General features: G+C 43.7%; 1 protein-coding gene across 6 annotated transcripts in view; it reads right to left on the bottom strand.

Moving 5' to 3' along the window:
- Window positions 1-16,099: 16,099 nt before the first annotated feature.
- The window catches only part of LOC137562723 (potassium channel subfamily T member 2-like), a 413,123-nt gene continuing 403,246 nt past the window's right edge, over window positions 16,100-25,976 (bottom strand). For all 6 annotated transcript variants that reach the window (XM_068274345.1, XM_068274348.1, XM_068274349.1 and 3 more), the window contains one exon: window positions 16,100-18,647. In XM_068274345.1, the coding sequence (XP_068130446.1) occupies window positions 18,536-18,647 (112 nt within the window). In that variant the 3' untranslated portion in view covers window positions 16,100-18,535. The remainder of the gene's footprint in view (window positions 18,648-25,976) is intronic.

Genomic DNA, 25,976 nt, shown 5'->3' with positions numbered 1-25,976 from the left:
CATCTGTTTGTTTTGTAGCTCTGCAAAGCAGATTTATTAGGGCCGCTGATTAAAATTCAGTCTTTAGAATAAGTGACTGAAAATCAGAAGTAGCCCCCCCCCTCCCCGTCTTGATTGACAGATTTACAGATGTAACCCCCAGTATAGGTAGCCAGAGGGGCCCCCAGTATAGGTAGCCAAAAGTAGCACCCATCCAAACCCCATGGTTGGAAATATCTCCAACATAGATTATCACAGCATATTGCCAAAGCTGCCAGATTACACATAGCACACCAATGGCGCCAACCTTTCTATCATTAGATCTCACAGACCATATCATTATGGACATTATGGACATAATGATATATCTGAACGCCTGCTAACTATAACCAATGACACAACAGAAACCTTCATTACAACCTGGCAGCCCTGGCTTTCATGCTCAGCTGCATTAGGATTAGGATTCTGTGCTCTCTCCTTCAGATCAACCCAGGATTTTTAAGGGGGGAATTCCTGAAAGGTCTCCCTCAGCCACGCAAAATACATATAGTAATATGTATAGTATAGAAGTATAATAATATGGTAGGACATAATGCTGGGTACACATAATGCAATTTCCCATCCGACTGACAGGATCTGACAATTATTTCCTAAATGTCTGATCTGCTCCCGATTGACAACAGGATCGATCAGGAGCAGTTTGGATGCAGATAATAATGAGGACAGTCTACATTGTTAATGAAGGGAAAAGTAAAGCATTCACGCAGCAGGGCACAGGGTTGTGCTCATACCTGACTCTGTTAAGTTCCCCAGAGCTGCTCCATCCTCTGTACCAGTGCTGCTCAGATACCCCCCCAATCACGAATTCGACTATTCGACAGTGACTGAAAAAAAATCCAGAAATTCCATGATTAATTTCCGGATTTGAAATGGACTTACGAATTTGACTTTAATTTTTTCTGTGAATGAGGCAATCATGGAAATTCATGGCCGTGATCACGTTTAAGCTATTATTAAAGCCCCCATACATGCTACAATCCCCCCAAATTGCATGTATTGTAAAGGTGATAAGAGGCTACAACTTAAACAAAATTCCAAAAAGAACTCTTAGTTTTTGAGAAAATGGAAAGTTAAATCAACACTTTAAATGCGGCTATTAATTGGTAATAAGTGGTTTTGAACAGGGAAATACACTTTAAGCAATCACAGAGGTGAAGGTGAGTCCCAATGGCACCTGGCTGGTGGATGTCACAGCAAGCGTGGGGCTGACTTAAGTAATCACTCACTGGCTAGCTAGCTGAATACAAGTATCAGATACAGTATAAGGGCATTTTAAGGACTGAAAACGCTCTTGCTGATGTACAATATGGCCTGGAAATGATCCTCTCAGTGCCACAGAGTCTAGCAAGGACAGAGCTCTGCAAATGGCCCCCACTTTATATACAGGAGGGGAGGGCAGAGCCTCCCATCCTACGATTGGTTGCTAGGGCCTGGCCTGGGGGCCTCTGATTGGCCCAGGGATGTCAATTCTGCCCATTTCCGCCAATCACGACCTAATCTCGAATTTCCACCCCGATCACGGCCGTAACCGAATTCCGAATACTTGCAAACACAGAAATTCCGTGGCTGGTTTCCGTGATCCAGAATCGATTATGAATTCGGATTACTGGAAAACTGCTAGTAAATCACAGCTATTCCGTGATCACGGAAATTATCCGAGCACCACTGTTCTGTACACATGCTGCTGCTCCATGCTCTGTACACACGCTGCTGCTTCATCCAAAGTCATCTATAGCAGGGAAAGAAAGGGGGCGGTGCTATGAGCTGCAGGATACCTGTAGGTATTCTGGTGTCTCAACTTGTGCCTGTCCCCAGACACTGCACCGGCCCTGGTCTGAGGGGGGGATTCTGGGCAGCTGTAGTCCCCCCCTGCGTTTGCCTATGCAACCCCACCTATGGGATTTTATATTGTTGGTACTTTATGCTACGTGCCTCCCCTGGAATCCATCCTGTCCTATACCTTAACTCTGACCTACTTTACATCATTTTGTTCTTGTTATGTTCCTGCTTAGTGTTATCTGACACATGTGTTTTACTGCTTGTAAAATAGCACTAAGCCCTTTGCTAAGGGCTATATGCCTATATCACAGCATGGTTGTATCTTGAAAAATGTTTTCAATAAAATTGTTTGAAACTAAAAGTAGCACCCATCCCAATGTATTCATTTTTTATTTTTATTTTTTGTGCTTGCATTTGCCAATTTTTTTTCCTCGGGTAGTGAAAACGCTGCAAATTTGCATTTGCACAGTGAGTGCAAATCTGTTTTGTATATTTCGTATTAGAGCGCAATCACTGCAAAAAAAGTCACAGGACCCTCAATTGCAATTTCCCTTATTGCAGTTGCTCCTATGGGCTCATCTTCATTGACTTTCATTAGTCTAGTGCTTTTGGAATCCATGGCAACCACCAGTGATACCAAAACACATCTAAATAGGTGCTCTAGCGGGCCAAAGCCCTGAGATGGTTCCTGCCCCTCTCTGCTGCTGTGTTTTTTCTCTTCACAGATTGGACGGTTGCTGTGCAGTTACTAGGGTCTGTGGAAATCTGTCCCTTTAAAGTTATTGGTGGGCAGTGTTCTGGCCAATAGAGTCATTCAGGTGACCCATATACCGTATTTTTCAAACTATAAGACCCTCCGGACTGTAAGATGCACCTAGGTTTCGAAGGCAAAGACCAGGGAAAAAAAATATAGTAAACCTGGTGCATTTGTTATCCAGGGACATCTTGTAGATGTTCTTCACCCAATTATTGTGTCCTCCTTCTGTCCTCCTCCTGTTCCCCTTGGTGTCCTCCTCCTGTTCTCCTTATGTCCTCCTCCTGTCCTGCTTGGTGTCCTCCTCCTGTTCTCCTTGTGTCCTCCTCCTGTCCTGCTTGGTGTCCTCCTTCTGTTCCCCTTGGTGTCCTCCTCCTGCCCTCCTTGTTGTCCTACTCCTGTCCCGCTTGGTGTCCTCCTCATGTTCCTCTTTGAGTCCTCCGCCTGTCCCACTTTGTGTTGTCCTCCGTGTCCCCCTTTGTGTCCTCCTCAGGTGTCCCCCTTGTGTCTACCTCTGTGTCCTCCTGCACTGCCCATGTGAAAATGCAATTAGCGGTGGCAGCCACGTGTATCTCTCACATGATCTCGGGAGCCCGCAGTGATCAGCTCCTTCTCGCGCTCACTCCTTCCCCCTAGTGCCGGTCTCGTGTGTAATGGCACGAATAGGAAGTGCTGGCACTAGAGATAAGAAGACTGAGAGAAGCGTCTAGCTGCCACCGCTAATTACTTTTACACAGGGGGAGCGGAAGAGGGCACACGAAAAATACATAAGGCCATTATGTGTAAATCAGAAACAACCAAATGCATGCTTAAAGTGAACCTCCGAACTAAAAATCTACTCAGCAGAACTGAAAAGGCTTGGTGTTTCTTTAACATAACAGTTTCACAGCATCAGAACTTTGTTTTTCTTACCAAAGCATCATTTTTAGCTGCATTTTTAGCTAAGCTCCACCCATCAAAGAAAAAAAGCCTGGGCTTTTTTTCCCTGATGCTGTGCAGAGCATGATGGGGTTTCCTATGTTTTCACGTTGCCTAGCAACTGGGAGAGGTGCTCAGGACACAGGACAGTTGGAACTGTGTCTCATGCTCCCTGTCACCTCCTTTCAACCAAAAAGATGGCTGCCCTCATTAAATCAAACATTTGCCTGTTCTTTTAAAACAGTGTGGGTAAGAGATTATATCACCTATCTATTTTAATTAACATAACTAATGTAACTTAATGACAGTATGTTTGTTTAGGCTGGAGTTCCTCTTTAAGCAATTGAGAAAGGACACCATTGCAGGAGCATGCACTGAGTGTACAGCCCGATGGTATCACAGGAGTGGTATTACACGAAGGTCCATGGTTGATTTCATATATTTTGTGTGCCGCTGAGGAAGTGGCTTTGCACCATTTTGCTGTCACTGGATATTCTGCATCTCACACCTACAGTATTACACGGACTCTCTATTTTGCAGAGATCACCTGACATGACTAAAGATGTGGTCACCTGTGATAGATAACAGAATCTAAATCAGGGTAAGGAAATAATTTACAATGGGCAAGCACTGACTAAATAATTTAATAAATGTACCGTATTGTTTGGACTATAAGTCGCTCCTGACCATAAGACGCACCTAGGTTTAGAGGACAAAAACCAGGGGGGGAAAATATATACTAAACCTGATGCATCCATGGTGAAGGGGCATCTTGTGTTTTATGCCCCCTTTGTACCTCATGTCCGTTTATACCTCTTGTGTCTCCCTGTGTCCTGTCCTCCTCTGCCCTTCTTGTGTCTCCTATGTGTCCTCCTCTGTCGTCCTCTATGCCCCTTTATGTTTCCCTGTGTCCTCCTCTATGCCCCATTGTGTCCCCCTTGTGTCCTCCTCTATGTCCTTTTGTGTCTTCCTTGTGTCCTCCTCTATACCCCTTTGTGCCCCCATGTCCTCCTCTGTGCCCCATTGTATCTCCCTTGTGTCCTTCTCTATACCCCTTTGTGTCTTCCTTGTGTCCTTCTCTATACCCCTTTGTGTCTCCCTTGTGTCCTTCTCTATGCCCCTTTGTGTCCCTCTGTGTCCTCCTCTATACCCCTTTGTGCCCCCATGTCCTCCTCTATGTCCCATTGTGTCTTCCTTGTGTCCCTCTCTATACCCCTTTTGTGCCCCCGTGTATTCCTCTATGCCCCTTTGTGTCTTCCTTGAGTCCTTCTCTATACCCCTTTGTGTCTCCCTTGTGTTCTTCTCTATGCCCCTTTGTGTCCCCCTGTGTCATCCTCTATACCCCTTTTTGTCCCCCTGTGTCCTCCTCTATACTCCTTTGTGTCCCTCTGTGTCCTCCTCTATGCCCCTTTGTATCCCCCTGTGTCTTCCGTATGTCCCCCTGTATCCTCCTCTGCATGGGCACAGTACAGGGAGTCCCTGACATTGCGGCGGGTTGGAGGTTTAAAGAAATTGGGTGCTGCTTGTAGAGGGTTTAGCAGGAGCATCTTTGCCTCAAGTGCTTCCCGGCACTGCTTCAGAAGTTTATATTATTTCACGCCCAATTTCTGCCATTATGCCAGCGTTTCATGGTTTTATACCTACTTTGCACCATGCCACGTGTAATAAAGATGTATAATGAATTAGTTTGCCCTCGGTCTTATGCCCAGCATTCTGACTCTGTCTGGGAAGGATAAACAGTAACCTTTTATCTCTAGAACAATGCAGGCAACAGACCGAAACAGCGCATATAATGATCCTACCAAAGACAAAAGAACCCATTACTAGGCGAAGGCAACAGCTTTGTAGCGTAAAACAATAGAGAAATTAAAATGTCAATCATACTGTTTTCTTGCAAAGCACAACATTATGTACCTGTCCATCTGCTCACATATCAAAATCATACTTTTTAATATGCATTTCATCTTTTTATTATTACTATAGATTTAAAGCAAACCGGAACTGAAAATTAAAAGTTCACTCACCTGCTTCCTGGAGTCCAGTGATGTCAGACTTCCTGTCACCGCTAGTGCTGGCATTGCTTCCTGCACGTGTGTAATCATGTGATGCAGGAAGCGGTGCCAGGCAGTAGGGGAGAGCTGAGTGGTGACAGGAAGTCTGCAGACATTGGTGGACTCCAGGAAGCAGGTAAGATAAAATCTTCTGCTGCACATTATACTCTGCATGTCTACCTATACTGGGGGCAACTATTGCAGGCTTCCTATACTGCGGGCAACTATTCCAGGCAACCTATATTGGGGGCAACTATTCCAGGCTACCTATACTGCAGGCAACTATTCCAGGCTACAGGCTGCCTATACTGGGGGCAAGTATTCCAGGCTACCTATACTGCGGGCAAGTATTCCAGGCTACCTATACTGGGGGCAACTATTCCAGGCAACCTATACTGCGGGCAACTATTCCAGGCAAACTATACTGCGGGCAACTATTCCAGGCAACCTATACTGGGGGCAACTATTCCAGGCTACCTATACTGAGGGCAACTATTCCAGGCTACCTGTACTGCGGGCAACTATTCCTGGCTACCTATACTGCAGGCAACTATTCCTGGCTACCTATACTGGGGGCAACTATTCCAGGCTATCTATACTGCAGGCAAGTATTCCAGGCTACCTTTACTGCAGGCAATCATTCCTGGCTACCTATACTGGAGGCAACTATTTCAGGCTATCTATTCTGCAGGCAACTATTCCAGGCTATCTATACTGCTGGGCAACTATTCCAGGCTACCTATGCTGGGGGCAGCTATTTAAGGCTATCTATGCTGGGGGGCAGCTATTCAAGGCTATCTATGCTGGGGGCAACTATTCCAGGCTATCTATGCTGGGGGCAACTATTTCAGTCTACCTATACTATTCCAGGCTACCTAAACTGGGGGCAACTAATCCAGGCTACCTATACTGGGGGCAACTATTTCTGGCTAACTATACTGGAGGCATCTATACCTGGCTACCTATACTGCGGGCAACTATTCCAGGCTACCTATACTGGGGGCAACTATTTCTGGCTACCTATACTGGAGGCATCTATACCTGGCTACCTATACTGCGGGCAACTAATCCAGGCTACCTATACTGGGGGCAACTATTTCTGGCTACCTATACTGGAGGCATCTATACCTGGCTACCTATACTGCGGGCAACTAATCCAGGCTACCTATACTGCGGGCAACTATTCCAAGCTACCTATACTGGTTGCAACTATACCTGGCTACCTATACTGGAGGCATCTATACCTGGCTACCTACACTGGGGGAACCTATACCGGGCTACCTATACTGGGGGCACCTGTACCTGGATTTACTCGCCGTGACTCATTTAGCATGCCGCACACACTCCTTTCCCTTTTTTGTTGGTGGGGGTGGAGGGTGTCATTTAATACCCAGCACCAGGTGTCAAATGCCCTAGGCATGCCACTGGCCCTCCTTGTCACTTTATGTGGCCCTCGAGAGCTTCAAATATGCAGTAAAGAATGACAGTACTCTGCCTTCCCATCCAGAGGATGACAGGGATTCTGGTTAAAACATTGTCGCTTTGAGCCTGGGTGCAGCAACAAATGGCATGGGGCCCCTCCTTAGATCCAACTCACCCCCCGACCCCCCGCCCACAGGTGACTGGTTAAATACTTCGCCGCAGCTGCACACTCTATACTTCCACTTTATTTGAGATGATTTGGCCCAGGACTTAGACTATTTTTTAGGTTTTGGCCTCCTATGGGGTTGAGTTTGACACCCCCGATTTAAAGTGTAAGTGTAATTTTTTCATGAAAAATACATTACACTGCACATGTCACTTAAAGAGACACTGAAGCGAAAAAAAAATTATGATTTTATGATTTGTATCTGTAGTACAGCAAAGAAATAAAACATTAAGATCAGATACATCAGTCTAATTGTTTCCAGTACAGGAAGAGTTAAGAAACTCCAGTTGTTATCTCTATGCAAACAAGCCATTAAGCTCTACGACTTTCAAAGTCGTGGAGAGGGCTGTTATCTGACTTTTATTATCTCAACTGTTATTGAACTATTTACTTTTTCTCTGCCAGAGGAGAGGTCATTAGTTCACAGACTGCTCTGAAAGAATCATTTTGAATCCTGAGTGTTGTGTAATCTGCACATATTATAGAATGATGCAATGTTAGAAAAAACACTATATACCTGAAAATAAAAATATGAGAATATTTTCTTTGCTGCTAATCTTCTAGTAATTATTCATAGTACACAACCAATTCATTATATCATATTTTTTTTCCGCTTCAGTGTAGAGACACTGAAGCGAAAAAAAATATATGATATAATGAATTGTAGAGACACTGAAGCGAAAAAAAATATATGATATAATGAATTGGTTGTGTACTATGAATAATTACTAGAAGATTAGCAGCAAAGAAAATATTCTCATATTTTTATTTTCAGGTATATAGTGTTTTTTCTAACATTGCATCATTCTATAATATGTGCAGATTACACAACACTCAGCATTCAAAATGATTCTTTCAGAGCAGTCTGAACTAATGACGTCTCCTCTAGCAGAGAAAAAGTAAATAGTTCAATAACACTTAAGATAATAAAAGTCAGATAACAGCCCTCTCCATGACTTTGAAAGTCGCAGAGCTTAATTGCTTTTTTTGCATAGAGATAACAACTGGAGTTTATTAACTCTTCCGGTACTGGAAACAGTTAGACTGATGTATCTGATCTCAATGTTTTATTTCTTGGCTGTACTACACATACAAATCATAATATCATCATTTTTTTTCGCTTCAGTGTCTCTTTAAGTGGTGGCCCTAACAAAATTTAAAAAAAAATGGAAACAATTGACTGGTGGACTAAACAGCTCTAATTTGCATCCTTCTGCACTAAATATGTAATTTATACAGGGTGGATTGTTCACAGCTAGAGGTTGTTCAAAAATCCTAAATGTCTGATCACCACCCATGTGCAGTTATACTCAGTCCAGTTCCCTGTACACTGTGCTGCCATCTAGGGTGGACAAAGCAAAGAAAAGAGCTAAACAGGTAATAGAAATGTTTGTTGAAACCTTTGCAATGCACATGGATGATGGATTCTAGAGGGAATTCTCTTTATTTTCACCACAAGGGTAGTGTTATGTTTGAATGCATAAGTATCACGAATAGGTAACATTATGTTTACATGGAAGTAACAGTCATGTATACAGTGTGTTTCCTGTCCCATAGTGGTCACCTGTTGTTTGTTATACCCTGCGTGGGAGGTGCCATCCAGGAGTGTAACAATCAGGGCGGGATTTGCACTTTTTATTGCCCAAGACCACTATCACCAGCCACCCCCAGTCTACAGAAACCCCTCCCACATACTCATACTTTTACTGGTCCCGGAAATCAATGTATTGGTTGTGTTATTTTGTAAATGAGATAGCACACATGATTTGCCTTGTCTCCTGCCATCCTCTCCTCATCTGTTGCAGCTCCAATCGCCAGTCAGTCTCTCACCAGGTGGTGGGCAGTGGCACACAGTTTGTATTCTCCTTCAGGGAGGTCTCTCTCTCTCTGCATCTACACTCCGGAGTTTCTCTGACCTATCTTTTAGCCTTAGCAGCGCTGAGTCCCAGATGACATGATGCAACAAGCTTTACGGCTGATACGTGTCTGTGCACTCATTGCCCAAGGGGATTGGGTCCTGATTGGGGATTGGGCTACACGAATCACAGGTGCGTATGCAACTTTAGTTTCAGCTTATCACCCTATGTTTAGCATCATGATAGCACTGCTGTGAACAGATGTGGCTTTACCTTCTCATTGAACATGTTCATTACAAATGTTAGATTCTAACTGCCTACATACATTTTTGGCAATCTAGTATGACTGCATATGTCCCCTGATGCCAGTAAACCCACCCAGCCATCCACTTTATTGCTTAAAGGGGCACTATGGTGACAAATTTAAAAATTTAAAATATGTACAAACAGACAAATAAGAAGTACGTTTTTTTCGGAGTAAAATGAGCCATAAATGACTTTTCTCCTATGTTGCTGTCACTTACAGTAGGTAGTAGAAATCTGACAGAAGTGACAGGTTTTGGACTAGTCCATCTCTTCATAGGGGATTTTCAGCAAGGCTTTTATTCTTTATAAAGATATTCCCTAAAAAGGATTTAAACAATAATGCTTGCCAGCTTTTCTGCTGGCTAGACAGTTTTTTGGCAGTTGGACAGAGCAATTGCCATTCACTAAGTGCTTTTGAAAATAAATAAATCCCTGAGAACCCCCCATGAAGAGATGGACTAGTCCAATAACTATCGCTTCTGTCAGATTTCTACTACCTACTGTAAGTGACAGCAACATAGGAGAAAAGTAATTTATGGCTCATTTTACACTGGGAAAAACGTATTTCTTATTTGTATATGTTTGCACATATTTTACATTTTACAATTTTTTTGCTATAGTGCTCCTTTAATACTCTGAGCACAGCTGTAGTTCACACTGTGGGGTGCTTCCTCCTCTCCTCTTCATAGCCCAGAACAGGATGCTCAGCAAAGAGATGAGCATACCTCCCAACTTTTTGATATAAGAAAGAGGGACACTTAAGCCACGCCCATGCCACACCACCTAACCACGCCCCCTCCACAACCCTCACGCATACCATAACGTTTTCATAGGAAAAATATGCTGTTTTATAATTCAAACCACACTGGTCCTTTCTATAATTAGTAGTTTCCTTCATATTAAGATTTGAAAATAAGAAATGCATCAATTTAAAGCTTGGGAATAAAGTTTAGAAACAAATTAAACACAGTTTTTAGTAGAAAAAATACATATATTTACATAGGTCTGTAACAGGAGTCCTGAAAGAGGGACATATGAGTAAGAAAGAGGGACAGTTGGGAGCTATGAGATGAGCAGTGTGTCCATATGGCGGTCATTAAATAAGCTATCACACAAAACGATCAATACAAATAATTTTGTGTGACAATTCTGATGTGTGTGCGTGTCTTTGGTTGTTCTACAGTATGCAGCCCTGGACTTTCAACAATGGTGAGGCAAACAGCTCTCTATTAGTTCATTTTTCCTTTAAAAAAAAAAAGGTTTGTATTAGTAAAAGTTGTGCTGTAAAAATATACTAACCTAAACATCAAATCTTACATGTAAACATTTACTGTTACCATTTCTATCCAGTAGTGATGGGAATTCCGGCTCTTCTCAGAGAATCGGCTCTTCTGAATCGGCTCCCATTAAAGAGCCGGCTCTTACGGCTCTCAATCGGTTCTTCATTAAATATCACTGGACACCACTCAGAATCGGAGTAAAAGCCCCGCCCCGTCTCCATGACAACTCCAAACTGCTTCTCTGACTGGGGCAATCCCTCCTGCTACTGCTCTGGTCCGCCCCATACACTCCTGCAAGCTGCAAGAGGAGGACTACATCTCCCAGCATGCCTCAGCGCCCTTTATTGCACAGCAAATCAGAGCTGTGTGGGGCGGCTGAGGCATCGGCTCTTTTAAAACTGAGAGCCGGCTCTTGTCGTTCGCAACAAAGAGCCGGCTCTTTCGCGAACGACCCATCACTACTATCCAGGAGATGGCGATCTAGAAAACTGATAGCCCAGAGGTCAGCTCTTAGTGACTTAGCGCTTTATAGAGTAAAGGAACTGTTGAGTTATGGGGATTGATCAGGTCAGTCAGTGTCCAGGTGGATAAGCTATAAAATCAGTACCAAGTCAAATAAAGAAGGCAGCACAGGATAAGTAAAAGTAGGAACAGAACTTTAGGCTCCGTGTACACTTACCTTTACACTGATAACATTGCACATGTCCACAGCATCGGCGGTTATACATGCACACATTTCCCCACAGGGAGACTGCAGTCATCTCAGAGGTAATCATAGCTAATCTGTTCTTTCACCCAAAACTTCAAAATGAATTACACACAACGTGATGTAACGTAAATAAATATAAAGGGTGCATGAAGTGAAAGAAAACATTAAAATCAAACTGTGGGACTCCTATATTTTTGCAATACACTGCAGACAAATGACTCCAGGGTCCCTCCGGTTCTGCATTCTGGTCTCTGTGCAGACATACTTTAAAAAGGAACTTTAACCAAGAATTGAACTTTATCCCAAACAGTAGCTGATACCCCCTTTCCCATGAGAAATCTTTACCTTTTCTCGAGTAGATCATCAGGGGGTCTGTATGACTAATATTTTGGTGAAACCCCTCCCACAGTGTGATGTCATGACCTTGGTCCTGACAGTCTGCTGTCTGTGAAGCTTGTTGCATTGTGGAAAATGACGGCTGTTGCCAACGGCAAAGCAAGCAGCACCTCTCTCTCTCTCTCTATATATATATACATACAGAGGTTGGTAGATGTTGATAGATATATATATATATATATATATATATATATATATATATTATCATACATTGTATATTTATATCAGAGTTTACTATAGCCTGAAACCACCTTGACAATTATTCACCTGGATGGGGCAGGTGGGCCAAATAGCACTCCAGGTCCCCTCAGTGGAACTGTTGGCTGGATCCCCTTGTCCCTTCACATTAAGACAGGGGAGCTTTGTCATCTTGCAAAACATTCTCTAAATGTCAGAAGCCAGGTAGGGTGATTAAGGAAGGCCCACATGCTTACTGCCCCCCTCTTCTTGTTGCCCGTTAGCCTGCACCAAATCACTGGACACAAACTGGTTAATATTGTTAACCCCCCCCCCCCCCCCCCCCCCCTTGCAGTTCTGCCACTCTGAAACAGAGATACACAGCTCAGACACTGTCTGATATTGCCCCGAGGAAGCGGTCAGGTCCTGTGAAATGCTTTGTTTTTTTAATTGTTTCTAACCATAAAAATCTTAACATCTTATCACTCACTACATATTGTATCACAACTGGGGCCCCTCCTCCCATCTTGAAAGCCCTTCTTTGCAGTTTACCCCAAGCTGAACATTATGCAGGGCTGTCCTGAGTTGGAAGACAAGATCATACACTTGCTGGACTATTTCCTGCAGACCACCAGCCCACATGCTGGGTACCCTGGTTGGCTTGGATCTCTTGAGAGAGAGAAGTTATACAAGTTCCCCAGATACTATGAGAATCCCTTTAAGGAAGGTAATGTTTTCTAATTGGTTGCTGGGGGACATGACTAAAGAACATACTCTGTACTAGAAATAGAACACTACACAAAGTAGCAGCTTTGACTGCCCCTGTGCCACCTGAACCTAATAATGAGAGAAGGTGGGGTCAGGGGCTCAGAGGAGATGCAGTCAGGCACCTGGGCGCTACCCCAGTCTCTAGAAACCTGCCTACAGTGCCTTGTGGGTGATCTGCTGGGAAGACCTGCACACTAAACTTGTACAATGCTGCCAAAGTTTCCAGCAAGTTGATCTTATTATTTTTTTACCAGCCGCAGACTGACACTGAAGGGTACTATTTAAAGGGGCACTACAGAGAAAACTGTAAAATTTAAATATGTGCAAACATATACAAATAAGAAGTACATTTTTTCCAGAGTAAAATGAGCCATAAATTACTTTTCTTCTGTGTAGGGAGCAGGGAAGCTGGGCAGCATCATCGTTTAAATCATTTTTAGGGAATATATAAAGAATAAAAGCCTTGCCGAGAATCCCCTATGAAGAGATAGTCCAAAACCTGTCGCTTCTGTCAGATTTCTACTACCTACTGTAAGTGACAGCAACATAGGAGAGAAGTAATTTATGGTTCATTTTACTCTGGAAAAAATGTACTTCTTATTTGTATATGTTTGCACATATTTAAAATGTAAACATTTTTCGCTGTAGTGCCCCTTTAACCTTCTGCCGACTGTGTCACACCAATGGGCGTGGCCTCGGCGGCAGCCCCAGGACCGCCTAACGCCAATTGGCGTAAAGTCCTGGGGCTCTGTTTTGCAGGAGATCGCGCGCAGGCTGCGCGCGCATCTCCTGCTTGGGGGGCGGAGCTCAGCCCCGCAGCGCTGCACTGGGGACAGTCGTGTGACACAGCTGTCCCCCTGGGGGACAAGAGAGCGATCGGCTCTCATAGGCAGAAGCCTATGACAGCCGATCGCCATAATTGGCTGGCTGTGGGGAGGGAAGAAATTTAAAGAAACAGGGTTTAAAAAAAACCAACAATATTTATTATAAAAAAATAAACATGGGGGAGCGATCAGACCCCACCAACAGAGAGCTCTGTTGGTGGGGAGAAAAGGGGGGGGGGGACCACTTGTGTGCTGTGTTGTGCCTTAAAGCTGCAGTGGCCAATTTTGCTAAAAATGGCCTGGTCACTAGGGGGGTTTAGCACTGCAGTCCTCAAGTGGTTAATAGTATTTAAGTACAGCAGATGGGGACATTAGTGCCTCAGCAGAGCTCTCAGCTGGATAAAGGTAACTTAAAGCGACACTAAGGTCCCCACTGTAACTTACCTGGGGCTTCTTCCAGCTTCCTGTACTCTTCCTGGTTCCTCGCTGTCTTTCTACTCTTCTCCCTTAAAGTGAACCTTAAGTGTCCCAAAAAAATTGAGTTTTACTCACCTGGGGCTTACCTCAGCCCCCTGCAGCTGATCGGTGCCCACGACGAGTCGCTCTGATGCTCCGGGTCCCGCTGGCGGCCACTTCCGGTTTCGCCGTCAGGACCCATCAGGCTGGGGAACGCGGCTGATACTACGCGTTCCCAGCCAAAATAGCACCCCTATGCGGCCATATGTCCGCATACGGGTGCCTATGCGGACATATGGCCGCATAGGGGTGCTATTTTGGCTGGGAACGCGTAGTATCAGCCGCGTTCCCCAGCCTGACGGGTCCAGACGGCGAAACCGGAAGTGGCAGCCAGCGGGACCCGGAGCATCAGAGCGACTCGTCGTGGGCACCGATCAGCTGCAGGGGGCTGAGGTAAGCCCCAGGTGAGTAAAACTCAATTTTTTTGGGACACTTAAGGTTCACTTTAAAGTGGTCTGAAACTCTAACATAACATTCGATAAAAATGTGTTTTCCTACTTTTTATTACTCATACAGTTATCATATTTGCTTTGGTGCATAAGTAATATTGTCTGTTTACAAGTTACAAGTTTCCAAAGTGTAGTTTAGTTTATCTTGCCCTGAAACATGCCATTGCATTTTATTCAAACTGCTTTTTATTATATATTAACATCTTCTAATTAGCTGTTCGGAGCTGTTTCTGTGCTTGAAGCACAGAAAGCTTCACAGAGAGCTCCTTTTTACTTGTTACACTGTGTTTACACACATCTATCAACATTGGAATGCAAACAAAGATACCGTTATCTCTAGTTTGGATGCGGATTTGAAACTGAATAGCAGGACAAAGTGCTTTATTTAAAGCGATCCTTAATGGGATACTGTAGGGGGGGTCAGGGGAAAATGAGTTGAACTTACCCAGAGCTTCTAACGGTCCCCTGCAGATATCCTGTGTTGGCGCAGCCACTCACCGATGCTCCGGCCCCGCCTCCGGTTCACTTCTGGAATTTCAGACTTTAAAGTCTGAAAATCACTGCGCCTGCGTTGCCGTGTCCTCGATCCTGCTGATGTCATCAAGAGCGCACAGCGCAGGCCCAGTATGGTCTGTGTCTGCGCAGTACACTCCTGGTGACATCAGCGGGATCGAGGACACGGGCGTGCAGGCGCAGTGGTTTTCTGACTTTAAAGTCAGAAATTCCAGAAGTGAACTGGAGGCGGGGCCGGAGCATCAGTGAGTGGCTGCGCCAACACAGGATGTCTGCGGGGGACCATTAGAAGCCCCGGGTAAGTTCAGCTCATTTTCCCCCGACGCCCCTACAGTATCCCTTTAAGCCCCCCCAAAAAAAAAAAAGATTTTTACTCACCTGGGGCTTCCAATAGCCCCCTGCAGCTGTCCGGTGCACTTGTCGTGTCCCTCCGATTCTCCTGTCCCCGCCGGCAGCCACTTATGGTTTCGCCATCAGGACCCGACAGGTTGGGAACGTGAGAGATTCTTCGCGTTGCCAGCCACAATAGCTCCCTCTATGCTGCTATAGCAGCATTAAAATTTTGTGTCATAATTGCAAATTTTGTTTCATAATTACGAACACGTGAAATTTCAGTTCATCAATATTGAGGACAGGGTTGGGGAACAGTGAATTACAGAATGTCTTGTGTAGTGAATACACCAGTTATATCAGTTTTAATGCTTTAATTCATTCCTATTCACATCTTTTCCAGCTGTTGTCATTTAACCGTATAGCAGCCAGTTTCTTAAAGGCTTGCAAATGCTCCGGGCCAGTTTATTTTAGCACATTTTTTTTTATTTCTTATTTGTTACATTTCTTTGTTTCCTATTAGTACTGATATAATGTGTATTTATGGCCACTAGGGGGCAGTGTGAGAAAATAACAGAGGACTTCTGCATTCAGTTTCTATATCCTCTGCTAGCAGAGAGAGATCAATGCATTCCAAGAATTTACAGCACAAGGCGTTCTACCGACTGAGGTCAAAAGCAGGACTCTATTGAAACTGTTAATGGTTTAAAGACCAAATTTTGCTCTTCTGCAAAGATTGACATAACTTGAACATTAGAAGAATCAATGAATGAGAACAAATGGATGTCGTGTTCATCAGTCTTTATTTAGCAGTATGTGTCACAGTGTTAATGAATGGGATACGGATCCCGTTACATTCTGACCGATTAAACACCTGCATTGCAGTCGCCTCTGGGACTGTCAACATTGGAGGTTTAACAGAGCTTGTGTATCTCTATGGGACACACAGCAAGCTTCCTCTAGAGCAGTACATCATATAATGTGTGGTATTTGTACAGCAGACATTCCCACAGCACTTGGCACCCGGCAGAAACAGGGCACACAGGAAAATGGCACCTCATAGACTCAACACTAGCACCTAGACTTGCATGATACAGCTGGACAATGGGACAAAGGACGAGACAAACTACAGTTGGGATCTCTAGATCACAACTTTAACACACAAGCATTTCATAATCTAAAGCCATACTAATGGATACCGACATGGTGATCTATGGAAGGGGAAGGTGGGGAGGAAATGAAGGGTTGCGCAAGAAATGATACAAAAGGAGAAATAAGAGAAAAAAAGAGGAAGACAGAAACATACAAAGGCAGATAGAGAAAGAAATAAAGTGAATGACAAAAAAACAAGAAAGAAAGGAGGGTGAAAAAAGAGCAAAAATAGACACATAAGTAAAGAATAGAAGAGAAAGCAGGGAACAGAAAAGAAGAAGAGGAAAGGAGAACAAAGGAAAGGAAATGCAAGAGAAACAGGAAGGGAAGAAAAGTAAAACAAAAGAAAGAGGAAAGGAACCGTGATAGGAAGGATGGAGGAAAGGTAAGGATGGAAGGACAGATGAAAGAACAGAAGGAAAGAAGACGGAAGGAAGGACAAAAGAATAGCCAAAACCTTACATCTTTGATTTTCCTTTCCTTCGCTTCTGTAATGTCCACCTGCAGTGCATCATGTGACCCAACACAATCTATAGCATGTGAAGCATGCAGGTAGGATATTTGGCTGTATGTGAAGAAAGAGCCCATAGCAGCGCTATGTTCAATTACTACCCCCAGCAGATGCTGTAACGCATCCCATAACCACTTCTCTAGCGTGGACTACCATGCCCATATTGCAAATTCTATCAAAATATAACAATCTTATATTATTATTGCAGAAGTGTAAAAAATATAGGTATTATATTGAGTAAGGAAGGATGAGATACACAGCCATTCTTCCCAACCACAGAACAAACAATGTATCCTATGATATTCTCCATCCATAGGATTCACGTATACTCTATTCTCTGGATCTATATACAAGGAATGACTCAACCTAGGATCAGTTTCAAGATGGCTGCCTTTCTCTAGGCTCTAGTGCTGGACTCAAACCGGGCTTCAATAAACCAAACAGGATATGTGACATTATAATTGTAGTCTTGTACTGTTGAATGTAGATATGAGTGTAACACATATGCAAACTTCAAAGCTGATATTCTGGGACAGGACAAAGCCTGTGTATAAAGATAACCTTCTTTTGTCATCTGCTAAATTGCCTCCATCCCTTCTTAGACCTCTAGAGTGGACCATTATATGCAATCCTGTCCTAAGGCAATACTGTTTAGTTGATGTGCACAATCTCTCAAGAAGACCAGAGCGTGGATGTACTAGAATAATCTAACCTGCTCTTTTCACTCAGGCATTCAGATTGGCTCAAGGTTGCACAGTTCCCACCCACTTCATAACAAATGGGAATGAGACTGAAAAAGAAAAAAGAAAACAAAAGTACTCTGATCCTAGTTAGAAAAACCCTAAACAATCCAAGTCTACTGCTATCACAACACAACACTTGTACTAAGATCAATCCATGACTGACTACTCAAGGCTGGACATTGGCCTTGTATGTAAAGGTCATGTTCAAGACAATTGAGACATAGGGGGATGGAATGTCTAAACTTTGGGATAAAGATAGATTTAGGCTTGTATAAAAGATTAAACATCACTGCCTGTATGAAGACTAAAGAGGTAATGCCCATTAGGCCATTAGACTAAGACTGAAGAAGTCAACCCTTTAAGTTGTAGAATCAGTTTTCGGTAGGTCGGGAGTGATGTGATAGACTCTATGGCTACTCTAGTGCAACTTTAGACCTGAGCATACGGGTTTCAATACTTGGCATGCCTGAGACTGAATAATCTGTGTTTAAAACGTGCCAAATTATATCTCCCTTGTCTTGTTCTGCACCTCACCCTTCATGATGGTCCTCCTCAACCACAGAGGTATCATCAAGGAGCTCACAACACTGAGGAAGTTAAAGAATGAAACAGAAGGAGGTGAAGCAAGCCATGGATTATATGTAGCAAAAAGCTGTGTACACTAGTTCCCCATGCTTGGTCAGAAGGTGGCCGTGGAATCAAAATGGACACAGAATCCTTGGCTCACATGAGGCATTGATTTCCAGCATTTGCTTCACTTTCCCTCTTCTCGTTTGGGGTCACGATCTCTTCAACAATTCCCACTTCGAAGATGGTTCATAGGTGAGTGCTGTCCTTGGTGTCATAGACAGAGCCCTCAGTTCGTGTAACGCTGGCTTTTCGGGCATTATTAGGAACGAGGGTTAGAGGATCTGGACGAATCAGGTATCTGGAAAAGATTGACAACACAAAGAACATTGAATTGGTCACAATACATTTGGCACTGAAAGAATGAGTATGGCTTTCCATTCATCCTCCCTAAACCCTAACTACCCACGGTGTGGCCAAAATAGGTAATACTGAAAACGAAGACTTCAGCGACCCAGCTCAGTGATATAACAGTGCTACGTTTTGCACCAAATATGCGTACATGGAAAAAAAAAAAGACATCTACTAATTTAGGGGACAGAAGAAGCTGATAGTACAAAATTGGTAATGTTATCAATATTCTACTGTCGACTTCCCAAACCCATACTTCACATGAACACTCCCCAACCTATGGCTAACACTATCCCCCTTTCACCTACACCGAACACTAACCTCCCCCCTACACTGTAGCCAAGCGCCCAAATTACACACTTGGCCCTGCTATAGCCACAAATTACATTGCGGCCCATAGTGGCGGCCAAATCATCAGGCCCGTCTCACACCGATTTTACCTGATTCACTGCCAGCTCCCCATTGCCCACCAGTAATAGATCCAATATTCTCAAAAGTAGCAGAAGCCAGCCAGCCTTTATTTTTTTAATTATCCCATAAACACATACCTCTTAAAGTGATATTGAAGCAGGTAAAAACAAACAAGTTTGATGGTTATCTATAGAGAGGGAATGCTCTGGATCCTATAGGGCCTGCAGCCATTATATCATTGTGGTCACTATATACCCTCCAGTGCAGCCATTATATCATTGTGGTCCCTATATACCCTCCAGTGCAGCCATTATATCATTGTGGTCCCTATATAAACTCCAGTGCAGCCATTATATCATTGTGGTCCCTATATAAACTCCAGTGCAGCCATTATATCATTGTGGTCCCTATATACCCTCCAGTGCAGCCATTATATCATTGTGGTCCCTATATACCCTCCGGTGCAGCCATTATATCATTGTGGTCCCTATATAAACTCCAGTGCAGCCATTATATCATTGTGGTCCCTATATAAACTCCAGTGCAGCCATTATATCATTGTGGTCCCTATATACCCTCCAGTGCAGCCATTATATCATTGTGGTCCCTATATAAACTCCAGTGCAGCCATTATATCATTGTGGTCCCTATATAAACTCCAGTGCAGCCATTATATCATTGTGGTCCCTATATACCCTCCAGTGCAGCCATTATATCATTGTGGTCCCTATATACCCTCCGGTGCAGCCATTATATCATTGTGGTCCCTATATACCCTTCAGTGCAGCCATTATATCATTGTGGTCCCTATATAAACTCCAGTGCAGCCATTATATCATTGTGGTCCCTATATAAACTCCAGTGCAGCCATTATATCATTGTGGTCCCTATATACCCTCCAATGCAGCCATTATATCATTGTGGCCCCTATACACACTCCAGTGCAGCCATTATATCATTGTAGTCACTATATACCCTCCAATGCGGCCATTATATTATTGTGGCCCCTATACACACTTCAGTGCAGCCATTATATCATTTTGGTCCCTATATACCCTCCAATGCAGCCATTATATCATTGTGGTCCCTATGTTACGGCCAGAACCCGAAGTTTGGCCACTTCTAGTTCTGGCCGGCCACTTCGGGTTCTGGCTGGCCAATGTGTGAACTGGCCGCTGCGCTGTGGCCAATGTGAGAAATGGAATAATTCTTGTAACATTAATGTATCTTCTGGCCGCAGCGCACCGGACAAATGTATCACATCTTAGTTAATATAATGAAATTAAGCCGGCGGCAATGTGATACATTTGCCCGCTGCGCTGCGGCCAGAAGATACATTAACGTTACAGGAATTATTCCATTTCTCACATTGGCCGCAGTGCAGCGGCCAGTTCGCACATTGGCCGTAACACCTATATACAGTGGCTTGCAAAAGTATTCGCCCCCCTTGAAGTTTTCCACATTTTGTCATATTACTGCCACAAATATGAATCAATTTTATTGGAATTCCACATGAAAGACCAACACAAAGTGGTGTACACGTGAGAAGTGGAACGAAAATCATACGTGATTCCAAACATTTTTTACAAATAAATAACTGCAAAGTAGTGTGTGCATAATTATTCAGCCCCCTTTGATCTGAGTGCAGTCAGTTGCCTATAGACATTGCCTGATGAGGGTTAATGACTAAATAGAGTGAACCTGTGTGTAATCTAATGTCAGTACAAATACAGCTGCTCTGTGAGGGCCTCAGAGGTTGTCTAAGAGAATATTGGGAGCAACAACACCGTGAAGTCCAAAGAACACACAAGACAGGTCAGGGATAAAGTTATTGAGAAATGTAAAGCAGGCTTAGGCTACAAAAAGATTTCCAAACCCTTGAACATCCCACGGAGCACTGTTCAAGCGATCATTCAGAAATGGAAGGAGTATGGCACAACTGTAAACCTACCAAGACAAGGCCATCCACCTAAACTCACAGGCCGAACAAGGAGAGCGCTGATCAGAAATGCAGTCAAGAGGCCCATGGTGACTCTGGACGAGCTGCAGAGATCTACAGCTCAGGTGGGAGACTCTGTCCATAGGACAACTATTAGTCATGCACTGTACAAAGTTGGCCTTTATGGAAGAGTGGCAAGAAGAAAGGCATTGTTAACAGAAAGCATAAGAAGTCCCGTTTGCAGTTTGCCACAAGCCATGTGGGGGACACAGCAACCATGTGGAAGAATGCTGGTCAGATGAGACCAAAATGGAACTTTTTGGCCAAAATGCAAAACGCTATGTGTGGCAGAAAACTAACACTGCACATCACTCTGAACACACCATCCCCACTGTCAAATATGGTGGTGGCAGCATCATGCTCTGGGGGTGTTTCTCTTCAGCAGGGACAGGGAAGCTGGTCAGAGTTGATGGGAAGATGGATGGAGCCAAATACAGGGCAAACTTGGAAGAAAACCTCTCGGAGACTGCAAAAGACTTGAGACTGGGGCGGAGGTTCACCTTCCAGCACGACAATGACCCTAAACATAAAGCCAGGGCAACAATGGACTGGTTGAAAACAAAACATATCATGTGTTAGAATGGCCCAGTCAAAGTCCAGATCTAAATCCAATCGAGAATCTGTGGCAAGATCTGAAAACTGCTGTTCGCAAACGCTGTCCATCTAATCTGACTGAGCTGGAGCTGTTTTGAAAAGAAGAATGGGCAAGGATTTCAGTCTCTAGTTGTGCAAAGCTGGTAGAGACATACCCTTAGGGCCCTTTCACACCAGAGGGCTTTTTCGGCGTTTTAACGCCACGGCCGAAGTTGGCGTTTTCCTAGGTAAGGGCTCTTTCACACTACAGGCAGCGGTGAAAGGCTAAAAACGCTGCGTTTTGGCTGCAGGCGTTTTCAAGGCGTTTTGAAGGCGTTTTAACGCCTATACATTACAATCAATTGTAATGAGAAACGCCGCGATAGGCCCAGAAAAAGCGCCTGGGAGCGTTGAAACGCAACGCTCCAAAACGCGGCGTTTAGTGTGAATGGTAAAATGAAAGTCTATGGACTTTCTTTTACCTAGGAAAACGCCAACTTCGGCCGTGGCGTTAAAACGCTGAAAAAGCCCTCTGGTGTGAAAGGGCCCTAAGAGACTGGTAGCTATAATTGCAGCAAAAGGTGGTTCTACAAAGTATTGACTCAGGGGGCCGAATAATTATGCACACTCCACTTTGCAGTTATTTATTTGTAAAAAATGTTTGGAATGATGTATGATTTTCGATCCACTTCTCACATGTACACCACTTTGTATTGGTCTTTCACGTGGAATTTCAATAAAATTGATGCATGTTTGTGGCAGTAATGTGACAAAATGTGGAAAACTTCAAGGGGGCTGAATACTTTTGCAACCCACTGTACGCTCCAGTGCAGCTATTATATCATTGTGGTCTCTATATACGCTCCAGTGCAGCCATTATATCATTGTGGTCCCTATATACGCTCCAGTGCAGCCATTATATCATTGTGGTCCCTATATACGCTCCAGTGCAGCCATTATATCATTGTGGTCCCTATATACGCTCCAGTGCAGCCATTATATCATTGTGGTCCCTATATACGCTCCAGTGCAGCCATTATATCATTGTGGTCCCTATATATGCTCCGGTGCAGCCATTATATCATTGTGGTCCCTATATAAACTCCAGTGCAGCCATTATATCTTCTAGTGCCGCAACATATTACCCAGTGTGTGTCCCCTAGAGTTCATACCCCCCCCCCCAACAGTAGCTCATTAATCCAAGTCACTTTTTCATCTTGAAGCTTTGCAATCTGATTAGCATGGCTGCACCATTTATTAAACAATTCACAATTCTAACAAGGAGATATATAGATATACAGTGCAAAACATATTAATAACCAGTCTGTTTTATTATTTGCCTGAAAGAGTTAATTTTCAGGCATGCAAGAGACTGTCTTGTCAGTGCCTTGTCAGGAATATTGGAAACATCACTGAAAGGTAAATTACAGCCATAAACGTTTTCCTGGCAGAATAATTCTGAGGGCAGGGGAGAGATATAAAAAGGTCAATAGTTCATGTATTTTAACTCTGGGACGCTTAGTAGACTGCTATTGATCATAGACAATTAAACATTCAATCTACTTTGTAAATGTTTACATATAAAATAAAATCATGGGATACCTTAAAAAAACAGACATTTTACGCAATAAAGAGATATTTTGAAACTAAAAAAACTGTAATTTTGGAGTTATCTAATCAGTTTATTTTCACCTCAGGGTCACTTTAAATAAAAGTCAGTAAAAAAACAATATTATTTGAACCTTCCAGCTGCCATTCATTTCATCTTACAACATGAAAGCACAGAGCAGAGGCGAGGTGGTGAAGTCCAAGCTGCTAAGACAAGCGTCAAGAGGAGAGACAAGGAGGCAGAGATAAGCCGACAAGGAAGTCACAGGAAGGACTCTCTGAGAATTCTCCCTGACACCTGCAGCTTTTGTGAAAACCGTTATCCTTTAGATAAGAAGGAAGAACAAGGAACAAGAGAGGATGTCAGAGGAGCGACGTGACTCCATACAAAACATGGCGAGAAAAGGGAAAAATCTGCAGAGAAGTAATAAGACAGTCCAGTGAAGGAAAAAAAGATTGTGCACAAGCACCTGTTTAAATGTAAATAATTGCTGCTATAGCAAATGGCAGCATTCATTGAATTTTTTTTTTTTTTAAGTTTAAAAAATGATAGTGTCACACAAAAAAATATGTTTAACCCCTACATAACTATTTAATCCCTTGTGTCACCTATCTTTGGCTTTAAGATTTGTGGACACTTGTAATGGCTGCCTCCTGTAGCGATCAGATGCACTAGGGTGACAGTTCAGGGACACAACACTATATAGATGTACTGCTATATTGTTGTCTACCTGTACTGCACTGAGGTTGCCTAGTACTGAACTGTGTGCCTCAGTGATCACAACCAGTCACTACAGATGTTCAGGCTAGTCATAATGGTACGCTACATACTCAACCAGTGATAAAATATGGCATATGTGGTATCATTTTAATTGGGACAAGCCAAACAATATATGTTAAGGTGTTTTACAACTGTGGCAATTATGTAAAAATTATGATTTTCTACAATTACGCCTGTTTTTCCCCCATAAAATGCCTATAAAATTAACTACTAGCCGACCGCGTCACGCCGACGGGCGTGGCCGCGGCAGCAGCCCCAGGACCGCCTAACGCTGAACGGTGTAAAGTCCTGGGGCTCTGTTTGCAGAAGATCAAGGTTGCGCGTGCATCTCCTGCTTGGTGGGCGGAGCTCTGCTTCAGTCTCCGAGCAGCGATCACGGTCTATTTACCTGTACAGCGATGCGATCTACAGCAGTGCTGTACTGGGGACAGCCGTGTGACACGTCTGTCCCCCTGTTGGACACAGGAGCGATCCGCTGTGATACGTTGAAGCCTATCACAGCCAATGTGTCAGCCAGGTGTCAGGGAGAATTCTCAGAGAGTCCTTCCTGTGACTTCCTTGTCGGCTTATCTCTGCCTCCTTGTCTCTCCTCTTGACGCTTGTCTTAGCAGCTTGGACTTCACCACCTCGCCTCTGCTCTGTGCTTTCATGTTGTAAGATGAAATGAATGGCAGCTGGAAGGTTCAAATAATATTGTTTTTTTACTGACTTTTATTTAAAGTGACCCTGAGGTGAAAATAAACTGATTAGATAACTCCAAAATGACAGTTTTTTTAGTTTCAAAATATCTCTTTATTGCGTAAAATGTCTGTTTTTTTAAGGTATCCCATGATTTTATTTTATATGTAAACATTTACAAAGTAGATTGAATGTTTAATTGTCTATGATCAATAGCAGTCTACTAAGCGTCCCAGAGTTAAAATACATGAACTATTGACCTTTTTATATCTCTCCCCTGCCCTCAGAATTATTCTGCCAGGAAAACGTTTATGGCTGTAATTTACCTTAGGTAGGTAGGTGCCCTGCAATATAGATTAGACAGGTAGGTGCCCTGCAGTACAGATTAGATAGGTAGGTAGGTACCCTGCAGTCAGGGGCGTAGCAATAGGGGTTGCAGAGGTAGCAACCGCATCGGGGCCCTTGGGCCAGAGGGGCCCCATGTGGCTCTTCCTCAACTTCAGTATTAGCTCTCTATTGGTCCTGTGCTCATAATAATCACTTCTATAGATACTATGAAGAGTGGTAATTGTTAACAAACTGTTCCCCATTCCCTTCTTGCACCTCAGACACTGTAGTTGCCATTGGCAGGTTTTGGTGCGCCGTATCAATTGCTATGTATAGAGTGCTTGGGGGGGCCTCATTGTAAAACTTGCATTGGGGCCCACAACTCCTTAGCTACGCCACTGCCTGCAGTATAGATTAGTTCGGTAGGTACCCCGCAGTATATATTAGATAGGTGCCTGCCGTATAGATTGGATAGATAGGTGCCCTGCAGTATAGATTAGATAGGTGCCTGCAGTATAGATTAGACAGGTAGGTGCCCTGCAGTTCAGATTAGATAGGAAGGTGCCTGCAGTATAGATTAGTTAGGCAGGTACCCCGCAGTATACCGTATATACTCGCAAGCAAGCCGACCCGCATGTAAGCCGACCCCCCCACTTTTACCCCAAAAAACAGGAAAAAATGATTGACCCTCATGTAAGCCGGGGGTAGGAAACGCTGGCCGCGTGATCCCCCCAGTATGTCCCAGTATAGCTAGTATAGTGCCCAGTATAGCTAGTATAGTGCTCAGTATAGCTAGTATAGTGCTCAGTATAGCTAGTATAGTGCTCAGTATAGCTAGTATAGTGCTCATTATAGCTAGTGAAGTGCCCCAGTTTAGCTAGTATAGTGCTCAGTATAGGTAG

Source organism: Hyperolius riggenbachi, chromosome 3 (assembly GCF_040937935.1).
Source record: "Hyperolius riggenbachi isolate aHypRig1 chromosome 3, aHypRig1.pri, whole genome shotgun sequence".
NCBI lineage: Eukaryota > Metazoa > Chordata > Amphibia > Anura > Hyperoliidae > Hyperolius > Hyperolius riggenbachi.
This window is presented reverse-complemented; position numbering and strand designations above follow the sequence as displayed.